Source organism: Antechinus flavipes, chromosome 4 (assembly GCF_016432865.1).
Source record: "Antechinus flavipes isolate AdamAnt ecotype Samford, QLD, Australia chromosome 4, AdamAnt_v2, whole genome shotgun sequence".
NCBI classification, from domain to species: Eukaryota; Metazoa; Chordata; class Mammalia; order Dasyuromorphia; family Dasyuridae; genus Antechinus; species Antechinus flavipes.
The window spans coordinates 260505814-260530405 of NC_067401.1; the positions used below are offsets into that span (position 1 = coordinate 260505814).

The 24592-nt window shown below is 34.4% G+C and overlaps 1 protein-coding gene across 1 annotated transcript; it reads right to left on the reverse strand.

Moving 5' to 3' along the window:
* Positions 1 to 3747: 3747 nt before the first annotated feature.
* Positions 3748 to 18176, reverse strand: SRSF12 (serine and arginine rich splicing factor 12). The gene is made up of 5 exons (XM_051997392.1): positions 17902 to 18176; positions 12375 to 12481; positions 10923 to 11024; positions 10616 to 10754; positions 3748 to 5951 (listed from the first exon to the last, which is right to left on the reverse strand). Exons 1-5 carry the CDS (start codon positions 17964 to 17966, stop codon positions 5618 to 5620), a joined length of 747 nt encoding a protein of 248 aa, XP_051853352.1. The 5' UTR covers positions 17967 to 18176; the 3' UTR covers positions 3748 to 5617.
* Positions 18177 to 24592: the final 6416 nt, after the last annotated feature.

The window sequence follows — 24592 nt, forward strand, 5'->3', positions numbered from 1 at the left end:
AGCTCTCCACTTTTGTGGGACACATGATGATATACACTACAGTATCTTAACTTTTCCATTCACCCTGCAGCTAGATCATCCTATGTGTGCTATCTTCCTCAAATAGAGTCTGAGTTTTTTTGAGTTTTCTATTTGTATGTCTAACAATTAACATAGTGCTTTCTCTCTTCTCCACATTACTTTCCCATTTTAATAAATGCCTTTTTTTTCCCCAAGTTATTCATTCAAATTAGGAAGTACTCTGCAAAACAAACAAACAAAAAAATAGGACATTTCCTGTTTACAAGGACTGGAGGAGTACCCAAATTACCTTTTAAAATTCATTTTTATTGACATTTTAAATGACCTTCACTTTTCAATATGTTTCTCCCCCACTCAGAGAACCATCCCTTTTAACAAAGAATAAAAAAGGGGAGGGGAGAAGAAATTCAGCAAAATTAACATCTGGACAAATTCTGACAGCATATGCAGTGCTCTATACCTATAGTTCATCTCTGCAAGGAAGAAAAGGAAGAGCATTCTTCTATTCTTCAATGCCATGTGGGTCAATATACCAAATTACTAAGTGCTCCATTTTAAAATGAACATATTGCACAATGCTCAAACAGTTCAACTTGGGCTTGTAAATATTTTATGTATACATAATCACACAGACATATATACAAAAATCTTAAATACTATTTCACATAACTCAATTTGACTAAATTATAAGTATACTGGGGATTGTAATAATTTTTAATACAATAGACTGCTATAAAAACAACTCTCAATTGCCTTTGAAAGCAATGTTTAAAATTTCAAGTATCAAGTGGTCAAGAATTTCATCCATGTAGTTATTTTATCCATATTGCTATTTCCAAAAGGTACATACCTAGTTGTACAAAAATTTATAAGAAGCCAAAAGAATATTACTTCCCCCTCTATGCCTATTACATTCTATAAGACTGTAGCACTAGATAAAATATTATTGAATTTTCATCAGTTTCTGGGAATAAGAACTATATCATTATTGATAGGACAGTCTCCTTTAAAGAGAATTGGTTTTGAATTTCACTCCTGGTTGTCTCTCAAAGTATGAAGCCAGAAACTATCCTCATACATAACAAGAATTACCCTTTACGAGATAGTAAAATCTAAGGGTTTGGGGTATTATCAGTTCACACACCAAAATATTAAGTTTTAATATATACTTAACATTTATATAGCACATGGCATTTTAAAAGCTCACTAACTAGCTAGAAATGATAGGCATCTCCCATGAAATAGATTATTCATAATTATGCAGTATCTTAAGAAATTCAGATAACCCTTTTTTTGAACAAAATCCAAATTCCCTGGTACATAATTTCCTTAAAACAATACTGTTGGTCTGGATATCCTATGTAAACCAATTTTCTCTTGTCATCTTTCATACATTAAAAGTGAAGAGATGCTAAGAGATAGTGCAGCAAATAAGAGCATTGAACCTGTAGTCAGGAAGAGCAGAATACAAATCTTGTCTCAGGTATTACTAGCTATGTTACTCTTTGTAAATTACTTAAGTTCTGTCTACCTCAGTTTCCTCATCTATAATATAGGGATAATAGCATCCATATCCCTGGGTTACTATGAAATCAAATGAGTTATTTGTAAAGTGTTTTTGCAAATCTTACAAATGCTATATAAATGTTGTTATTGTCATTTCGGATAAAAAGAAACAGATCCTGAATGTCTAATTTAATTAAAAGTATTCTAATCCCATTTTTGTAGATTTTTAGAAATATCTTTATACATATTTCTTATGCCATGTTAACTAGTATTATGTTAACTGGAGATGTGAATCAACACCAAAGACAAATATTTATGAAGAAGTGTCAAAAGTTCCAAAATATATTTTGTTACACTAATAATCACAGATTCAATTTCCTGATCATTCTCTTACCTTTTAACATAACAATATTTTACCAAATACCTAGTCATATTTTGGTACTAGCAGTATCAATCATCACCTCTCCTGAATCAATAGTAGCTTAAAGGTAGTAGTATTCCAAACTATCTTTGCTAGAAGGGAATAAATATGGCACTGGGGTAGAACAGAGTTTATTGGTTTGGGTTTTTTTAAAGTATTTTCTACAAAATGGCATAAGCATTCCATTATCTGTTTTAAGGAAAATTTTTGGAAGAATGTAGTTGGGATATGTAGTTTAGCTAAAAAAAATCAAGTACCATATTTTTAAATGTTTCTTGCTATATGATTAACATATTTGTCATGGATTTAAGAGGCTAAAGACTCTCCCAAATAAAAATATTAGCCTAGTAACAAGGTTATATTCTAGGCCCTCATACAAAATTGCATAACTATTTCTTTACTGTTGCAAAATAAACAGATTTTCAGATCTGAAGCCCCGTAGAGAAAGAGGGATGCCTCTTATTAGTGGTTCTCTTTTGTGAAGCTTTTGTTCCTTAATAACCTCAAAAAGTTAACTGAATCATATTTAAGATCTTTAACTAAAGTATTTTTAAGAGAGTCTCAATTTTTAGAAAGAGGGAAGGGAGATTGTCACAAAACTAAAAAATCTAGAAATAAAATTTCTTTGCTGTATTTATGTATATCCTCTCATATTTTCAGCACTTAATGCAGTGCCTGGCAAATAAAATGCCCTTATTAAATGTTTGCTCAATTAAATATGGTACCACATATAACTTTTTCATTTATTACTCAATTATAGCAGCTGCCACACAAAAAATGTTAACTTTATAGAAATTAGCAGATTTCTAAGGTGCAAAGCAATTAAAATTAAAATATCTGCTTCCATTTAAAGTAATCCCTGACTAGGGCACTATGAAAAAAAATTGCTTTGAAGTTAACAGGAACTCCAGAACAGTTATCAACCAACCAGTAGGTAACTGTCTAAGGGACTGGAGCACACTTGTCAATTTTTTGCCTAAGACCATCAAATCTATTAATGCTGGTTGTCACAATTCACAACTGGTTGGCATCAACTTTTTCTTCCTCTTTTTACCTTTCTTTGTTCTGCTCTTCTCCCTTTCTGTCTTATCAAGACAAATCTTTTCTTTTTCTAGAAAAACAAATGCTTTTCACAGGGTTATCAATTATAAAAACCAAGACACAGAGATTTGTTACCAACAGGATAGGCAATGGGAAAAACTGCTTAAGGTTACTTTGTTTACTCAAAGGTAAATATGGCTACTTATTATTAGATGAAAATTATGTATTATTTGGCTCATATTTAAAACTAAGATTTTAGAAAATGGTACTATTCAAAATCTTAATAAAGTATTTGAGTTATCATTAGTTCTTAATTATATTTCATTGCTATTAAATATTTTGGCTACATAATGAGAAGACAGGATTCACTTGAAGATTCTAATCTTAGGAAATATTAAAGACAAAAGGAAAAAAAGATGGCAGAGGATGAAATGGGTAGTGTAATAATGGAAACATAATCTTGGACAAGATAGTGGACAACAGAAGTGTCTGGCATACTATGCTCCCTGGGGTCACAATGAGTTGGGTAGAACTGAATTATTGAACAAGAAGCTACTGATCAAATATTCACTTCTAAAATGTATTATGTCCTAAATAGTAAATAAATCTTGCTATAATTATGCTAGATATTTCAGACAGAATTTGTGAATCAATATTTGTCCATTTCAGTTTTTATAAAGCTGAAAGTTTCTGAAAATACACAAAGCTCTAAGAAAAAAGGAATTTTTATTTAAAATAAAATGAACAGAAGAATACTATTTGCTAAAAAAAAATGTAATTTATTAAAAAGAATTTTGTAAAGCATAGACTGGCATACGAGGCAAAAAAATACTTAACTTTGTTCGCAAAGGTTTAAGAATGCAATTTAACATAGCACACAAGCAGAGCTATATAAATACATCATTATGGTACTATACTTGAAAGAATTTAAGCTCCTTCAGAGCAGAGGGCTTTCATTTTTGTTTTTTTATCCCAAAAGCCTGGTACATAGTAGGTATTTAATGCTTGCTGATATTTAAAAATAAATTATCATAAATAATACTACCAAGATAGCATATGTAAAATGTAAATTAAAAGTACTTTTTAGAAAAGCCCTTGATTTTATTAACTGCAAAAGCAAAGCATATAAACAAAATTAATTATTGGGAAAATGGAGATAGCACAATATTTTCAAAATACTTCAATTTTTTTGTAAAAGTCATTTTTTATATTTTTAAATTCAACATGCTGTTATATAATGAGGCAGCATGGCATAGTGGATCGAATTGGCCTCAGGAAACAAAGACCAGAGACACAAGTCCCCCACATACTAGCTGCATGATTATAGAAAAGTCACCTAATGTCTCAGTACCCAAGAAATTCTGACTGCAAGTTGCAGAGTCAAGTGCTGATCTGTATTAGTAGTTTCCTCAGTGGAAGTTCCATATGCCAATCAGATCTGATCCCTCCTGAAATACAAAGTTATATTTCAAGTTTGTATAGAACTGAATGTCATTTTAATGCCAATTAATCTATTTTATCCTACCAATATTTATTCAATCTTCTTTGATAAGGTTACCTTGGAGTTCAAGAAAAAATACTTCCTTTTGAATTCTTGGCCTTGTGAATACTGCTAACAAGAATAGCAAAAACTATCTTATATTTTGTAAAATGAGGCATTCACCAGAAATTGGTATTAAGATTAAAACACTGGGGTGGAAACATTACAACAATGAAACACATGATCTAGTGGATCTTATCAAACTAAAAATTTTGAGTATGGCCCTGGTAATCTGTTATCTCAAGCCTGGCTTGATTAAATTTGGAGACATTGATGCCCAAAAGATATATCATCAGGTTCCAAAACTTTAGGGTCACAGTATCTAACAAATAGTGTATCAAGGTTTCAAGTATTACAATCTGCATCAATGAAATGTATATCCACATCAATAAGTAATAGCTCTGTGAAGTCTTAAAGTAAGTTTGCAAAAGCAGTTTGAAAAGGTAAAAGTGCTATACCAATATGTAGCATTTTAATTTAAGGTAATAATATAGAATATATGAAATAAGTTTATAAATTACTTCTATTTCACTTATTTCCTTTGAAAATTTACTCTTACCACACATGTGAAAGTGTTATTTGAAAAATTAGGCACATTGAAATGGAAAGGAAACAAACAACTGGGTTTGTATGTAAGATTATGAAATTGATAACAATAATAGCTAGCATTTATGTAGTGCTTTAAAGTTTGCAAAGCACTTTACAAATATATCATTTTATCCTCACCACAACTGAGAAGGTAGGTAATTATTATCCCCATTTTACAGATGAAGAAACTGAGGCAGACAGGTTAAGTGACTTGCCCAGGGTCACATAGCTAATTAAGTATGTGAGGCCAGATTTTAACTCAGGTCTTCCTGACTACAATAAGGAAATCTCATTTAGCACAAAACTAAACATAACATTATTTATAATATCTGCAGTGTTGTTGAGGCCAAATCTAATAACCCAAAGCAATATATATTTTACTACTGGTATATGCCAAAAATAATATTGGCCCACATTATAGCTATGAAGAATTTTTATTTAACAAAAGTTCTGTCTCATAATGAAAGTCTAAGTATGTGTAGAGATCTTCTGCTGCTGTTTCACCAATTGTTTTTATGATGATAGCTCCGAGACTGTGCTTTAGTTTCAGAATTAGTGTGTCTTTGGGGAGATTTTGATGGGGATCTTGCTAGTGAATCAAAATGTCTTCCATCTGATCTTGATTTTGCCCCTGAAGTGGTCTGCCTCTGAGGTGAACTTGATTGTGATTTTCCCACAGATGTGGTCCTTTTTTGTAAGGACTCAGATCTTGACCGTCGTCTAGAACTAGAATTTCTTCTAGGGGATCTTGATTTCCTTCCTGAGGTAGAATGCCTTGTTAATGAGTTAGATCGAGATTTAGATCGGCTATAAGAAAGTCCCCTACGACGAGACCTGCAAATATCCAAAATATTAGTGTACATATTTTACAAGAAAAAATGATTAGGCTATGAAATAACATTTTCATGGTCTCATAATAATTCTCTAAATATCAAGACTTTTGAAAAGCTAATTGGCAATTTATATTTTTAAGATGACAAAGGGTTATTATAACATAAGCAATGATCAAAAAAATTTCTCCCTAGCAAATATGGACAGAACAAAGATATTAACAGGATTAAGTGGTAGCATGAAATTTTTATGTTAAGTTTTCTGATAATAGGATTTAATAAAATAAACAAACAGAATCTTCATAGTTTTAGAGGATCTTCAAGGCAGATTTTTATTAATATGGAACAACTTAGATGTGGTCATGTCCAATGGCAAGTGGATGAAGAATCTTCTAACTCTATGAGTCCACATAAAATTGGGACAGATTATTTTCTCCAGTCATGTGCTAGACTTAATATCCATTAGGAGGAAAGTAATATTATTAAAGTCAATGCTATAATTATAATTAGCAAAATATGAATTGCTACATTCTTAACTGCTCCTTTCCCTTTTTTGACAGCTTAGTTTGATATTTATTAATTAAATGAGGTCCCAACAACTTTGGAAAAGTTTAAGATTTTAGGACACAAAAAGAGGAAATTCATCAAGCATGCTTTTTGTATCAAGTCTAGGGATTATAAAAATGTTGCATGACACAAACAACAGCTTATATCCTAGAGTATTCTGCATTTTGCAAAGTACTTTAACTCATTTTATAAGAAAAACAAAGTATCCAAAGCTTTACCAAATCTGAAAAACAACAAACAGTTATATCTCCATTAAGCTACTAAATGTTATTTTTTATAGAGGTGTATCATAGTAATTTGAAATGCTAGAAACAACTCCCTGAAAAGATAAAGTCACTAGTGACAGCAGAAATAAGCATATTTGACACTAGTCTTCCTTTTTGTATTTCAATAAAATCAATGTTTGAATTTGTTTTTTTTAGGAAATGTTCAATGCTACAAAACTAGATGTTTATGTATATACTAATGAAACCGAAATCACACAGATTATTTTAGGGGCTAGTGGAAAAACTTTCTTCACATAAGGATATTCTTACTATGAATCAAGATGGGTCATGCCTTCTTAGTTTTATTGTTTTTTTTTTTTTTAAATAGGGCAAAGAAGTGCAATAAATGGTCATACTACACAGATTGGACTGTTGCATCACTACAAAATCAAAGACAGATCTCTCCTAATATCAGGTTATGGCCATAGCCTGGTGATGCTTCCTCTATTCTCTTTATATCATCCTTAGTAGCATACATACATACACATATATACATACCCAAATAATTAATTTTAATTTATGAACAACTAATTCTGTATAGTGTTTTGCATTCTTGTGGTAACAAAGACCTTATTATAGAAATAAGTAAAAGTCCTGTGTTATTCTTGTGTATCTTGATTGTGTTTTTATCTCGAGAATAGGGTAATACACAATCAATATTTGTCTCTAGGAGCAAAGTTGTATAGGGAATGTTGCTGGTAAAATTCTTTAAAAAGTTTGGAACATTATTTTATTTATCCTACAACTACAGAGACAGAAAACTTAAATGCTATTATACTTGGAAATACTACTTGGCCAACATAATAGCAGCTGAATATTTATATAGTGCTTAGTAAATATCTCATTTGATCCTCACAATAACCCTCAGAAGTATGTACTGTTATTATGTCCATTTTACGGATGAGGAAACTGAGGCAGACTAAGTGATTTTCCCAGTGTCACACAGCTAGTAAGAGTTTGAGGACAGATTTGAATTCAGGTGTTCCTGATGCCAGATCCAGTACTCTATCCACTGCTCCACCTGCCTTTTCTCAAAGGGCTTGAAAACAAATATGAATGCCACTCACTGACAGAAGAATAAACCACAGAATTCTACATACAAATGGAAAAATAATACAAATAATATATTCAAGGCAGTTACTGGGAATAAATAGTACAACAGCTAGTATATACAATCTTGTTATTTTTTGCTTTACAAATTCACTAAATAAATTACTTCAAAGGATATTTTACCAAGAACAAATTCCTTGTTAGCAAAATATTGATAAATTATCATTAACCCTTTCATAATACTAATAACAGCAACAACAATAATAATGACTGGCATTATGTAGTACTTTAAGGCTTGCACAACACTTTACAAAAATTATCTCATTTTATCCTCAAAGACCAGCCTGGGAGACAGTCACTATTATTCCATGAAATGAGATAATATCTGTAAAACACTTAGCCAAGAGCACTGTGCTTGGGCACAATGTAGGCCACTTTAAACCCCTCCTCTTCTTCCATGTTTTACAGAAGAGGAAACCGAGGAAGGCAACAGTTAAGTGACTTGTTCAGTTATATAGCTGATAAATACCTGAGGTCAAATTTGAACTCAGATCTTCCTGGCTCTGGGTCCAGTGCTTTATCCATGATGCAAACTACTTGCCATTCAAAAGAATTACGTCTATCTTCTAAAGCACAGTACTATAGATTTTATGTTTTCTAATACTTTAATCCTTTGAATGGAATACTTGTATATTAATTTTTAACTAGTTTTCTTTCACAAATAACTTTTGTGTTATAGTAATGAGATTTTTAAGCAGAAGCTGGGTGATGATTTTCCAGGTACGTTATAGCACAGATTATTTTTTTGGATATAGATGGTCACTGAGATTCCTTCTAACTATGAAACTGTGATACTGATGAGTTATTAGAGATCAACATATTCTGAAATGTTTTATTATTTTTAAATATGTCTAAATTCTTTTTAACTTCTAACTCCTGGAATCCCTGCCTTCCTTTAAGATTCAGGAGTGCCAACTCCTCCAGGAAACCTTGTTGAACAGCTATTAGTACCATTTCCTTCTATCTCCCATCTACTTTGTATTTATCCTGTATCTTCTTCCCCAATTAGAATGTAAGTTCCTTGAGGGGACAGGGGATTCTGTCATTACTAATAGCTGCTGCCCTAAAATTCTCCTTTCTTTTCTTTTATGGCTTAACTCTTGGAAAAGGTTGTCTAGAATCAATGTTTCTAATTTAGCGCTAAATCTGCAAACTAGTTTCTAACATCTTTAACAGGCTGAAACTACTCTCCCCAAAATCATCAATGACCTCTTAATTTCCATTAATATTCTTAATTAGAATAGCCTCTTTTTCAATCTTTATCTCTCTTAACCCCTCTGCAAGGTCCAACACTATTAATCACTCCTTTCTCCAGATTTTTGTGACATTCCTCTCCTTCTCTCCATTCCTTTTCAGTCTCTTTGATCTTCTTCTAGGTGTAAAGTGTCAAACAAAATGCAAATATTGACAAACAAAAATACAATAGAACTTAATCTTATAGAGAGATCTTCTAAGTTAATAGGTGGCCTGCAGGGCTCCTTTTGTATTATTCAAAGGCACCTTTTCTAGTTGAGTTTGAAATCACTGTTGAAGTCAACTGATGTTGATCAGGCCCACTAACAAGATGTACTCTTTGAATCTGTCTTGGGTTCTCTTTTCTTTTCCCTCTATATATCCCCTGATGATCTCAACTCCAATGGGTTCAATTATCACCTCTCTGCAAATGAATCCCAGTTCTCTATATGTAATCCTAAACTCTCTCCTGAGCTCTATAATACCACTAAATAAGTGTCTACTGTGTACATCTCTATTGGGATGTCCCATTGGAGGCATCTCAAATTTAATATGCCCAAAACCAAACTCACTGTCTTTCCCTCAAATTCTCTTTTCTTCCTAATTTCCCAATCAGTCATGACATCACCATTCTCCCAGTCACCCAAGCTCAGAACCTTAGTGTCATTTTTTATTTCCTCTCTTAACCCATAACCTGTTACCAAGTCTTGTATCTCTCCCATGTGTCCCCTTTACTCCACTCACACAGCAATCCCTCGGATGCAATCACTTATCACACCTAGACTCTGGCAATACCTTTCTGATGGGTCTTCCTGCCTCAAGTCCATCCTCTATTTAGCTGCCCAAGTGACCTTCCTTTAAATTGTCCAGCTATGACCATGTAATTTTTTTCTAGTCAATAAACTCTTATTCCAATTATCTTTAGGGTCAAATATAAAATCCTTCATTTTTATTTTAAAACTCCTTACAATTCGGCCCTTCTCTATTTTTCCAGTCTTGTATTTCGTTCCCTTCCTTGTACTTTATGATTCAGAAGACCTGTATCAAGTTTTCTTGTTGGTGGTCCATCTAAAACTCCTTATCTTAACTGTCTTCGCTAAAGTGCTTTACCCTTTCTCTTTTGTCTCCTTGCTTTTTTTGAGATTCAGCTTAAATTCCACTTTGTGAAAAATGCTCCTTTTCTCCTCTACCTATGTTAAAAGGTTTATGTTAAATCTCAAATTAACAAATGTTTTCTAAGCACTTAATATGTGTATATCAGTCAATAAGGTTTAATTATATGTTTATTTTATGCATGAATCAGATATATCAGCATATTTATTGTCCTTTCTTCTAAAGTCACTCTGTTAATAAAACTAAAAATGAATGACTAATGTAGCATGCCTTCAAACTTTTTATATATTTAAATTCTTATATTTCATTTATGTCTAAAATACCATGTTCCACCCCATAGCAAGATGGTGCCTTCTAATACTATTTACACCTTACATACTCTTTAAGGCTATCAGATCGTCTTCTGCTTCTTCCCCATGAAGAACTTCTACTTCGAGTCCTTCTGCTGTGACTCCTTGATCGTCGATGTTCACTTGGAGAACAAGGGTGGCGTTCTTTTGATTTCATTTGGCCTGGTGCTAGAATTTGAAGAACATCACTGTAAAATAATTCAACACTAAAAAACTTAAATAATAACTATTTAACTTGTCTAATTAATCAATGAAAGAATTTTAAGCAAAAAAATCTATTATTCCTGAAACTATAATTTTGCATAGCAAGTAAACTATATGTTTATCTACACTTACTTTTGCGATCACCTTGTGCAAACTGTATTTCAATTTGACGACCACATACCCACTTTCTATTGAGGTTATAAAGAGCATCTTCTGCATCACGGACATCTTCAAATATGACTAGCTGTTAAGGACACTTTGAACATCAAAGTATACAATGAAATAATTTTTAAAATAATTTTCACATGCCAAATGAAAAGGAAATACCAAGTAAAATATTAAGCTCATTACTTTAGAAGTATATCAGCCAAATATTATTTATGTCTTTACCATGGAAACGGCAGAGTCCTGTGATTTTCAAGACAATGTAAATAGGAAGATGAGAAATCAATTTTTAACTATATTAATAAAATAATGTTTGAGTATCGCTTATATGAATCAATGTAGTTTCAGCGAGTATGGGCAACTAAGAATTTGCTATTTGGGAAAAATATATTTCAATACCGATTAGTATCATAAGATGAATTTTTAGGTCTCAGCCTTATAAAGAATCCATCAGGGTTTTTTTTAAAATAAAAAACCAAAATATGATAGATCTTATTCAGAAATTACAATCATAAAAAGCCTTTGATTATGGATTTTGGGAGCAATTACTTTCTATAATAATAACATTTTCACACAGACAAAGCAGGCAAACATATACTTTATATGAAAATTAATTTGATCTAACGATCTAACATTTATCCTTGTGTCTGTCTCTTTAAGTATACTTTTATATGTTAATATACAGGAAACATAAAAGAAACACACACAGCCTAAATTATATTTTGAAGAATTTATAATACTAACAGTAAATTAATTCCCTTATCTATTTATACTATGCAATACCAATCCATTTAATTATAATGGAATGTAGAAAAATTATCAAATAAGTAAATTTTAGGAGATCATCCATTGATTTAATCAAATATCAGAGAGCAGCAAAAGCTAAAGAAAGATGATACAAAAAAGAGACTTTGGCAATTACCTCAATGTCACTTGATCTTGAACCTTGACCTTTACTCTTTTGGGCTTGCAAGATGGACTTTATAAGTGCTGCAGAACCAACCAAATCAGACTTGGCTTTGAATCTGGAATTCTGAGTAAATGTAGGAAAGCCGAAGCCTCAACTTGGTGCTGGCTTTGTCTTTTGCTTGATAAAGACTTCCCCTCTTCCAGTTTTCTTTTTATCTGTTTCCACCCTCCCTCTTTATTCCTTGATGCTTGAACTTTAAGGTGTCTTTTGGCTTGCCTGCTTGGTTTATGCTTGGACTCTATCTAACAGGTTGATTCAAACTTTGGGGTGCTTGCCAGCTACTGTGGACTGCTTTAGATTTTCTGAGATAAAGAAATAAATACATTTAGTTAGGACATATTAATCTTGTCAAAATTTCCCTTGAATACATATATGTCTACGTGTAGACATAGACATATGTTTACACGCAGACACATGTACCAATACACACACAGAGTGAAATAAAGGATATTGTACGTAAGCAAATCCTCTTGGGCGGCGAGTGTAGAAGTCAAGTGGAATGTATACGTCTACTATAGGGCCATATCGACCAAATTCACGTCGCAAGTCCTCAGGCCTGAAGTATTTTAGAAATAAGGCAAAGAAATAGGAATATAACTGTGTTACAGCAGTTTGTTTACAGAAATCCAGTTGTAACACTTGTATTGATCCTTCTAGAACAAGAGTCCTTAACCTGGGGTCCACGGATCCCTGTGGATAGATTTCGGGAGGTACTTTAACTTAGATGGGGAAAAAAGGTTACTTCTTTATTTTCATTAATTTCTAATTGAAATTTAGTATTTCCTTTAATTATGAAATCAGACAACAAAACAGACTAACATTAGAGGTACCTGTGACTGTCACTAACAGAAATCATATAAAGTTTCATATCACATTACAGTTGCTGCTGCTATCTTGAATCTGCTATCTTTATGCTGATCTTTACTTAAAAATTACTATTGTTCTTAGACCCACAGTTAGACTGCATGAAATTTCAGTCTTTCTATAGGTTGCATTTCAATACAATTGGTTATTTTTCTCTGTAACTCTACATATTTTATGATTTTAAAAACATTATTCTAAGAATGGGTCCAAAGATTTTATCAATCTGCCAAAAGGGTCCATGATACAAAAAAGGTTAGGAACCTCCGTTTTAGAAGGAAAGCACACTTTCTAAATCATGTATATGTTAAAATGTTCTTCCCATCATGCAAAAGATTGTCTAATAGCCAATTATTTATATAAATCAATATTTTCACCATTTAATTAATATTGTCATTCATATCCATTTGCCTAGCTGTAATAAGCCAGATTTATCTTAATCAACAAGCATTATTAAGTACCTGTTATGATTAGACACTGTGCTAAGTAGACTATAAGTACAAAGAATAAAAAATCTCTCCTCAAAAGTTTACATTCTAATGGGGCAGGCAGCCAAGCACATATATAAGTATATATAGCATATATATATATACACACACACACACACACAAAGTGAATAAATACAAAGTCATTTGAGAGAGTAGATAGGAGAGAATCAGGAAAAGATTCATATAGAAAAAAAAGGTGCTTAAGCTGATTCATTAGGAAAAGAAGGAATCTATGAGACAGGGATGAATAAAGGAATGGATGAATGGCTAGTGAAAATGAATGGCATTAAGAATGAAAAATGGAGTAATGTGTGTGAGGAACAGAAAGGCCAGTTTGGGTATATTACAGAGTGAATGAGGAAGAAAAGATGAGAATGAAAAGTGTGTGCCAGGTTGTGAAGAGATTTAAAAGCTAAATTGAAGAGTTTATATTTTATCCTAGCAGTAACTGGAAGCCATAGTAGATGACTGAATAGGGAGTGATATAGTCAATCTTTCCTTAAAGAAATTTATTTTGACAACAGTGTTCAGGATGGAATACAGAGAAGAGATACTTGAAGTAGAGACCAATTATAAAGCTATTGTTATAATTTAGAAAAAAGATATTAAGGTTTAAAATAAGGCAATAGCTACTCAAGTAGAGAGAAGGGTGGATGCAAGCAAGATTACAGAGAGAAAGCAAAATTTGGCAACTAATTAGGTAAGTATGGTAAAACAGAAAGTAAAAGATAATACTGAAGTTATAAAATGGATAATTGAAAATATGGGAATACCTTCCAAAGAAGCTGTAAATTTGGAAAAGTAGAGAAAAGAAAGTATTGAGTCATATTTGGGACATGTTGAATTTGAGATGTCTATGGGACATCCATTATAAAATATGTAATAGGCATCTGGTGATAAGGGAATGACAGGGTAGAGACTTCACACTAGATAATCAGACTTGTAAGTCAGGCCTAGCAATCATAAAGAAATCCAGGAGAGCTCATGAAGATATCAATAAAGTAGTATAGACAACAGGGTCTACTGGGGAAACTCATGGTCAGGAGGTGTGATATGAATGATGAACCAGCAAAGAAGATTGAAGAGTCGGAGATTAAAAGAGGATGAGGAAAAAGTAGTACAACGAAAAGAGAATACACAGGAACATGATCAACTATATCAAGTGCAACAGATATTCTGAGAAATGATACAGAAAAGACCATCAAATTTGGCAATTAAGAGATAACTGACAATTTGGAAAGAGAAGTTTCAATTGAGTGTGATTTAGAGTAGAAGCCAAAACTGCAAAGAGTTGAGGAACAGTCCATGAGGTTTTTTCAATGGGATTTGTCTGTGAAAGGGAAGAAATATAGGTCAATAGCTTGAAGGGATAATAAGATTTATTCAAGGTTTAAAAAAAAAAAAAAAAAAACTAGGAAGACCCGGGCATATATGAAGGCATTAGAAAAAGAAATAGTTATCAGGAGGTTAAAGATTTTAGAGAGAAAGAGAATGCTTGAGGTTATTAAAATTTATCTTGTTTTTAGATGCCAAGTATTATACTCAATTCACAAAATGCAACATATTCCTAATTAAAGGTTATCAAATTGAGAATTTCAAGATTTATATGTGGTTATATTTCATATTAAAATACTTAGCTATATAATAAAGCAAAAAGTATTATTCTCTAAGTGACAACCAATTTTTTTTTTTTTTTAGTTCATTTTGGGATTGTGGGATCCTGTGGGGATAGAGAGAAAAGTAGAAGTTACTTCCCTTTACTGATTTGCACAATAGTAATATGGAGTTTATTATGGGTGGAAGTAGGACAAGAAGCATTTTTGGAGATGAACTTCGAAGAACACATTTAGTCAAGATGGTAATTAGAAGTGAAATTTAGGTGAATATAATGTAAGAAATAGTATGAGCAAAAGTGAAAATAAACAGCGTATTTGGGAAGATGAAGAAAGTGTTCTTAGTAGAAGGTTTTTGCTGGGGAACAAAGAGAAATAAATTGGATAGATAGCAAGTACTTAATTATAGTAGCCCTTAAAAGCCCTACAAAGAGCAACTTTTTAGTTTGTGAATGAAGAAATCTGACTTTAAAAATGGTGTTTTAATAATAGCTAATGGTTAACAGCTATAAAATGAGCTGGAGAAAGAAATGGCAAAACATTCCAGTATTTCTGCCAAAAACAAATAAACAAACAAAAAACCCAATACCTTAACTGAAACAACTCAACAACAGTTAACATTTATGTAGAATTTTATGGTTTGCAGAGTGCTTTCCAAAGAACAGAATGAAAAATAGCCAGAAAAAAATACTAGAAACAGAGAAACCAAATCCATTTTTGTAGTAACCAAACTGGAGGTTTGGACTGGGGTAAGAAATGAGAGGAAAATATGATTTTAAGAAACATTTCAGAGAAAGAAATGGCAATATTTGTTGAGAAACAATATGTAAAGGAGAAAGCAAAGAAACATTAAAGCTTGGGAAATTGGAGGAACAGTGTTACCAGAAAATTTAGAGATAAAGAGGATAAATTGTGTTTTGAATATGCTTAAAATTTTATTATTGTAATTTGTTAAATTGAGAAGAGGTCCTCAAAAGCAGGGATCTCATTTTGCTTTTCTTTGTACCTCAGTGCTTAGCACAGTACCTGGCATATTAGCTGATCCTGCCTATAGCTGGAAATGTAAGATCAATCAGAGGAGAGAGATGCTGATTCTGGAGATACAGTTGAATGCTGGATAGTTGAATTGAGAATTTTTGAGAATTACTGAGTTGAGGACAGAGCTCAAAGGAACACCCAGGGGAGGTGCAGTATAAGAATTGAAAGATGAAGTTGCTTTATAAAGGAAGGGCAGAAGGCCATTGTAATAATGGAAAATAAGATAAAGAAAAAATACTCAAAAGAGAGGGAGAGAACAATCAGTGGGACAGAAAGAAAACCAGGAAAGCATGTCATGAAGTCAAGGAAAGAAAGTTTCAAAAAGTAGATGACCAACAAGTTCAACTGCAGTCAGGCTGTGCTCATATTATTATATCCTAACTTCAAGGAAAGTAGAAAACTGTCAGATATATGCTAATCAACCAAGCCTAATCTCTAAGGTGAACATATAAGTGAACAGATCTTCCATTTTATTCCTATTAAATTATAGATAAAATAAGGAAATTTCAAAGATATCCCCTTTCCTTCAACTCATCATAAAGAAAAAAAAAAACTCAGTTGCTGTGAAGGAATCACATAACTCAGATAAGGGTAATAAAGGAATTAGGACCCAATGCCACCACAGGGTATAGTTGCAATCTTGAATTTTGGATCATCAACCAAGTTATAATACCTGAATTATACCAAATTAGGCCTCACTTAGTTTTTTTTTCAACTACTAGAAATAAATGCCTATATTCTTTCAATCTAAACTAATTCTTTTATTTTGGATATTAAAATTATGAGCTTGGTGGAGTGGAACCCCTTTATAAAACGTGTCAAGACAATAATACCCTATATTGTTTGTTTGTATCTATTTTTTATTATATGTACCCATGTTATAGGGACATGATTTGACCTTCCCTATATTCAAATCCATACTATAACTCGATTACACTTTATGGATAAGTTCAAAGAAAGGTGATGGAATGATGTTATTTTCATTGAAGTGATTCATTAATACAAAAAGGTATATAATTACATATCACCACGGCAGGATTAGAAACATAGAGGAAGAGTAATGTGTGAGGACAATGTTACAAAGAGGAAAACCTGAAGCACTTGGATTCTAGGTTTACTTCTTAGCTCTGCCATTTACACTATCTTGGATAAAACTCTTCAGCTTTCTGAGCCTTACTTTTTAAACATAAAATGAGGGCTTAATGACCTATCAAAGTCCCTTCCAGCATTAAATCAGTACTCCCAGAAAGCAATAACTCATTCCTGCGGTCCTTCTCATCTAACAGGTTAAAACTTTCCATTTCATCAAGGGTAACATCAGAACCGAAACTTGCAAATCCAGGAAAAAGAAAACTATCAGTTTAAAGGGAGTTTAAAGAAATACGACTGTTAAAGAGACTGCCTTCTTCCCTGGCCTGGCCTGCTGGGGGAAAGAAATGGGGTGCCGAAGGGAGACTATAGTAAGGAGGGGGTACAGCGGCCTGGGGTGCAGTATCCCTCGCAGCGGGGGGCGGGGGTAAAGGAAAGAATCCAGCCTCGTTGCCAGGTTGCAGAGTGGGGGTTGGGGTAGGATTGGAAGGGGCGGGCTCGAGCGCTCAGGATGCGGGGAGATGCAGACAGTGGATCCGGTCAGACCCCAGAGACTCCGCCTAAGCCACTAAGTCTCGGAGCGAAACGAGTCTTTTTAAACCATTGAGAGTTCGGGAGTACCAAGGAGGGGCTGAGAAGGACGCGGACCCAGAAGCCTCACACCGCGGCCTGGGAGGCCCCGAGGCTGCTCCGGGCCCTAGCCCGAAGGGGGCCTCGTTTCAGCAAGCAGTTCGCTAGAGGAGGGGCCTAAAGATTGGGGGCGGGGGAGGGGGGAAAAGAGGAGGGGGAGTGGTAAGGAAGGTGCGGGTCCCATCTTCCTCTTCTACGACCTCGGCCCACCATCACCATCTCACTCCCACCATCTCCCAGAGCCGCCCCTCACTCACCTAGTGGCATCCGCAACGTTCCTGACGAACAGGGAGGTATTGGGGGGCCTAGTGTAGCGAGACATGATGCCGTCTGTTCTTCCTCTTGTTCGGCTTAATTGAGTGACTGTCTCCCACCCTCCCTCCTGGGAACCCCAGGCCTCTCTAACAGCTACACCTGTTCGGCTCGCGCTGCAAAGAGCTGGTGGAGAAGCGTGAGGGGGAGGTGCAGTGAAGGCCTGAGAGCTCAGAGCCCGGGAGGTGGGGGGAGGGGGGCGTGGCGGGGACGAGCGTCGAATTGCGCGCGCGCGCCTGGGAAACGTCGACCTAAAAGGATGGGGAAAAGGAGAGCGTCGGGTTGCGAGCGCGCACCCGTGAGACGTCAGATTGAGGTCGGGGGCGGCCTGGGAACCCGCGCTCTTTTCGCTGCCTACCAGGTGGTATTGTACGGTCGGCTCTGGCCGTAGTCCTGGTGACCTCCCGCATACTATTTGATTTGCAGGGTGGTGGAGGTGTTCTGTTTATTTATCTGAGAGATAGTTATTGAGATGAGTAGGGAGCTGGTCCGTTCCATTCACGCAGCTGTGTGACCCCAGCCAGTCGCTTAACCCCTGCACCCCGGGCTGAGCAGATGCTGATCCTGTTCCTGGTGGGAGTTCCCTGAAGCGATGAAATTACTAATCTCGTCGAATGGAAAACCTAAACAGAAGGCTTTTGTAATCAAAGGAGGGAATAATTTACGAAATGGAAGTTAGGGTGAAGGCGACCTGCATTTCAGTTCTTGTCCTGCCCCCAGGTCTGCTTCATCCCGTCTCTTCGTGTGAAAAAAAAAGGCGTCAACGCTATCCCCTGGGAAATCCCTTTTAGTCATAGATTGTGGAAGGGACCAGGGTGTATGTTGTGGGGGTTTAACAAGTGACTCTGAGAGAGAGAGAGCAAGAAGAGTGTTGAGATAAAGGAACTTTATTTTCCCTTTAATGGTCAAGTAGATAAGAATTTTTATGAGTGGCAAACATCCTTGTTTTCCACGTCGGATATATGTGGAAATGGGCTTAAATAATAAGGAAAACATGTAAAATGCAGATTCAGGTTTTGACTAAATTTGTTTTAAGTGAGATTTGGGGGCTCTGGAGAATTTTACGAATAATGCTTAAGACTGAGTTGTTACTACTTCTTGGGTGTGAGTTGGGAACTTTGGGGAAGAAATTTACCTTGGTCGGGACATTTTATGAAAATTAGAATCGGCATTCATTGCTGGCTATATCTTGACAGTGAGCTTGAAGCAGCAGAAATGAGCAGGCAATGAAGTAGTAGTTTTGGTTTGGCTCGTTGGGAGAATATTTTTGACAGGGTTAGGAAACTGTCATCGTTGGGCAACCACCAAAGCCAAGCTTCTGGAGGGAGATTCAAAGAAATTATTCATCCACATCCAACATCACAGATAAACCAGGAATTGGAAATTTTCATGTTGGTATTATCTCCTCCTGAAATTAAACTGAGGTACTACTTTAATACACTAAAATGGTAGATTAATGATTTGGAAGAGTTAATATTCCTTCTAATGGACCACATTTATTTCCAATGAGCATATCACTGAAAAGATTTTGTTCTTGTCTGATAAACCCATTTTCTTTACTAGTTAATGTTTTATGCAGTTTCGCTATCTTTCAAAATATACTTTTATGTATATGACTACTTATTTGGTCTCATCCAATAAAAGCTTTTATGACGGGATAATTGTATTTAATGCTTCTTAATTTCTCCCCTAAGAGAGAGAATATTTAATTTGAGTGTATTGTGAAGAATGATCTAGACATTTCTATTTCAACTGAGTAATTTCTCATTTAGAAATTGCTATATTGTTCTATTTCTCAAAAATAAATAGGCTTTATGTCTGTTTTAATTGAAAACAGTTTGAAATGTCAAAAGTTGCCTCTGTAGATATCATTTCTAAAAGCAATTGACTTTTATATTAAATTTTAATAAGTATATTTATCTCTGATAATAATTATATCTTCTGATTTTGTTGTTAATATTCATACCAAACTCTTAATTTTCATTAATGCCCCTAAACTAGTCTTCTCGTTTCCTTTCTTATTTCTTAAATTTGTCTCTACTCAGATCACTCCATCTAGTTCAGCCCCTTATTATGCTGTCCCTGGATTATTGCAATATTGCTTCCTAATTGACCTTTCTACATACATTATCTTTCCTTCTCTTTGCTTTCCAATTCATCTTTCACATAGCTGCCAAAATGATATTCCTAAGATACTAATCAGTCTTTTCAATAGAGTCCAGTGATTACCCCTATGGTATTAAGGGAGGAATAGCACTTCTGGTATGAGAGCTTGCCAGGCTTTTTCCAAGGCTGCTCACCTATCCTTAGTGACTACCTACACATCAATTCTCATCTGTAGTTCTAAGAAGTTGAAGCATTTACAGGAACCATACCTCAGTAAAACTTGTTTGAGTGAGCAGATTGCGAGTAATTGACAGGTTTCAAAACCTGTCAATGAAAGGGATGTCTACTTTAGGCATGTAAAGACTTCCCCTGGTAAAATGAGCCAATTAGAACAGTTTGGTCAGTGACTATGAACACATGGCTGAACACTTAGAATTTGGTTAGACATCAAAGACTCCAGCGTCATCAATTGCATCTCGGGCCATAGCCACTAATTTTGACATTTGTTGCCACTGGAATGACTCGAAGAGAGTGAGATCAACAATTTTGTACAACTCTACCTCACTTAAATTCAATTCACATCCAAGTCAAGACATTACCAGTGATGTCACTGAACCTCTTTGAAAACAAAGAATGAACAACAGTTAGCCTTAGGATCAAACATTTGACATTTAAAGCTCTTTACAACATGACTTTATTCTCTTTTCCATGCTTATTACACATGACAAGCTTTCATTCTACAATCCTGCCAAATGGCCTCCTTGCTGTTCTTAATACATAACACTATTCTCCTCTCAATACCTCTTTGAAGGATGTTATGCTCCATACTTAGGAATATAATTTCTTCTCAGTTCCACTTCTTAGAACCTCTAGACTCTCAAAACTCAGCTGATGGACTTGCTCCTATGTAAAAGTCTTTTATCACCTTCCTTATTCCCTCTTAATTACTAATAGTAATAATCTTACTAATGCCTCCCTCCCTCTTGTCAAATGCCTCTGCATTTATGTCCTTTATATTTTTGTAGTCATTTATGCACATGGCTTAGACTATTAAGTGGTATAGTAAATAGAGCACTGGGCCTGGAGTCAGGAGGATCTGAGTTCACATTTGGTCACAGACATTTACTGTGTGACCCTGGGCAAGTCACTTAATCCTGTTTGCCTCAGTTTCCTCCTCTGTAAAATAAGTTAGAGAAGAAAATAGCAAACCACTCCAATATCTTTGCTAAGAAAACCCCAAATTCAGGCAAGAAGAATTCTGTGTCCAACTGAACAGCATTTTTTTTTTTTTTTTTGGATAGAAGGGCAAGAACTGTTTTATTTTTCTCTTCTTATTCCCAAAGTTTATAACATACTTGTTGATTGATCGGATAGACTGTTAAATTATTGGACAGAAGTAGTTGTCTTTCTAAATCAGGTTTATAGTGTATATTTTTATAGATTTTATGTAGTTTTTGTAATCTAATTACAAAATAGTAATTTTCAGATCTGAAATAGAAGTCTGTCCTTATAAGAATACTCTGCTATTTAATCAAAGGTTAGAAAGGATATAATTTATTTATCTTATTATGTAAGCAATCAGAGAACTAGGACTCATAAGAAATTCTGTTGTAGTGACATATTTTTGTGTTTCACTGAAATTTGTGTTGGAAAAAATACTTGGAGTAAATACTATTATTGAAATCAGGAAAGTTTGAAAGTAATCCGTTGCTGTGAACTACCCACCAGATGGTGCTGTACCTCTCTTGTAGTAAAACTGAATCCAATTCTCATTTTGTAAAAGCTACATAAATTTGAGGAGGAGAGATAATTTACCTGGAGAGCTACATTTTCTGAGTACTGATGGTACTTACATTCAGCAGCTAAACTCCTGGTAAAATACTGTCTGCTCTGACCTTATCCTGCCTCTTACCATTTTCATCCCCAAGTCCTTTCCTATACTGGCTTTCCAAAATCTTGAGGGTCTCTTTCCTAAACAATCCTGTGTCTTGGGCGTCTCTCAGGTATTGTGGTAAAATTCTCAACTGCCTTTGAGGATGAGTTTTGTGCTTTATGACCCAGGCATGAAAATTGCTAGTCATAACTCTGAAATTAGTTAGAAACCAGAAAGGAAGAAAGAATGTTTCCTCTTAAAAAGTAATATAGAAAAACACCCCCTTATTATTTTGGAAGGGAGAAGTCACTAATGGTTTTACAAAACCTCCATATGGATGGATGCTTCCTAAGTACTATTCTGTATCTTTAGTGCTTTCTCCTGTAGAAGAAGGAAGGAGAGTTAGGAACTAAGAAGTGATGGTACACCCAGGGGAAAGGTTGTTGGTTGGTTCATTGGTTTTAATAGTTAAGAAAAGGACCAGTTGAAAAAATAGACTTTCTAAGTGCCGAGGAAAGCCGGGAGGCACTGATGCTATAATATTATGAATCCAGGAAGACTTTTAAAAATAATAATAACTTTTTATTTTTCAAAATAACATGCAAAGATAATTTTCAACATTCACTCCTTTTTTTTTTTGAGTAAAGTATCCATTTATTTTTCCTTACAACTTCTTTAAAATACCAGATTCATATTTTTTTAATATTTAAACTATCAGGAAAAGCAAAACATGAAAAAAAAATTACAGGCTTTATCATATAACTAAAAAAATTCATTATAAGTGCAGTATCAACTTCAGCAGTACTTAAATGATAGAAGTACTGTGATAGTACTATGATAATAGAATAAGCTCCTTCTCTCTTGTCCTATAATATTTTAAAAAGAAAGATTGTTTTATTTGTTCCTATGACAAATATTTTTATTCTCAATTGCTATCCCACTCTTCAGTAGAGAAAAGCAAAAGGGAACACAATTTCTGTTATGAACACATATAGTTAAGCAAAATAAAATGTTCATGTAGACCACATCTCCAACTAGATGATACATTCTGAACTATGTACCTCTCTCTATCAGGAACTGGATAGCATGCTTCATAAGTATTTCTCTGGGATTGTGATTGGCCGTTGTGCTGTTCAGATATTTTAGTTCTTTCTATATTATCATTGTTTAAATTTTTCTGTTTCTATTTATCATATCTTGTAAAACAATAACATTCTTGCTCATTAATTCCCTGATTTGTAAGCATCTTTTGAAAATCCCATTCTTTCCTACCTTATTTTTTTTTTCAAGTGAATTGGATTTATTATTTTTTTTAAATAACTTTTTATTGACAGAACCCATGCCAGGGTAATTTTTTACAGCATTATCCCTTGCACTCACTTCTGTTCCGATTTTCCCCCTCCTTTCCTTCACTCCCTCCCCCAGATGGTAAGCAGTCCTTTACATGTTGAATAGGTTACAGTATATCCTAGATACAATATATGTGTGCAGAACCGAACAGTTCTCTTGTTGCACAGGGAGAATTGGATTCAGAAGGTATAAATAACCTGGGAAGAAAAACACAAATGCAAGCAATTTTTATTCATTTCCCAGTGTTCTTTCTTTGGGTATAGTTGCTTCTGTCCATCCTTGATCAATTGAAACTGAATTAGCTCTCTTTATCAAAAAGATCCACTTCCATCAGAATACATCCTCAAATAGTATCGTTGTTGAGGTATATAATGATCTCCTGGTTCTGCTCATTTCACTTGGCATCATATCATGTTAAGTCTCGCCAGTCCTCTCTGTATTCATCCTGCTGGTCATTCCTTACAGAACAGTAATATTCCATAATATCCATATACCACAATGTACTCAACCATTCTCCAATTGATGGGCATCTATTCATTTTCTAGCTTCTAGCCACTACAAACAGGGCTGCCACAAACATTTTGGCACATACAGGTCCCTTTCCCTTCTTTAGTATCTCTTTGGGGTATAAGCCCAGTAGATCAAAGTGGATCAAAGTGTATCCACAGTTGGATAACTTTTTGAGCATAGTTCCAAATTGCTCTCCAGAATGGCTGGATGTTCAACATTCACTCTTGTAAAATATTGTGTTCTTATTTTTCTTCCTCCATTCCCATCTTCCTCCTCTCCAAGTTAAATACGTGCAATTCTTTTAAACATATTTCCACATTTATCATGCTGCACAAGAAAAATCAGATCAAAAAGGAATAAAATAAGAGAAAACAAGCAAACAATAAAAAAGATGAAAATACTATGTTGTGATCCACATTCAGTTCCCATGGCTCTTTGCATCACAAGTCTATTGGAACTACTTGTTGAAATGTTCAGTATTGTTGAAAAGAGCCAAGTCCATCACAGTTAATCATCATATAATCTTGTTGTTGCTGTGTAAGATGTTCTTTTGATTTTATTCAATTAGTAGCCCACTGAGTATATTCATATATGACTCTCCAGGCCTTTCTGAAATCATCCTGCTGATGATTTCTTATAGAACATAATATTCCATTATATTCATATACTATAACTTATTCAGCCATTCCCCAACTGATGGGTATCCACTCAGTTTGTAGTATCTTGCCACTACCAAAAGGGCTGCTACAAACATTTTTGCATATGTGGGTCCTTTTCCCTTTTTTAATGATCTCTTT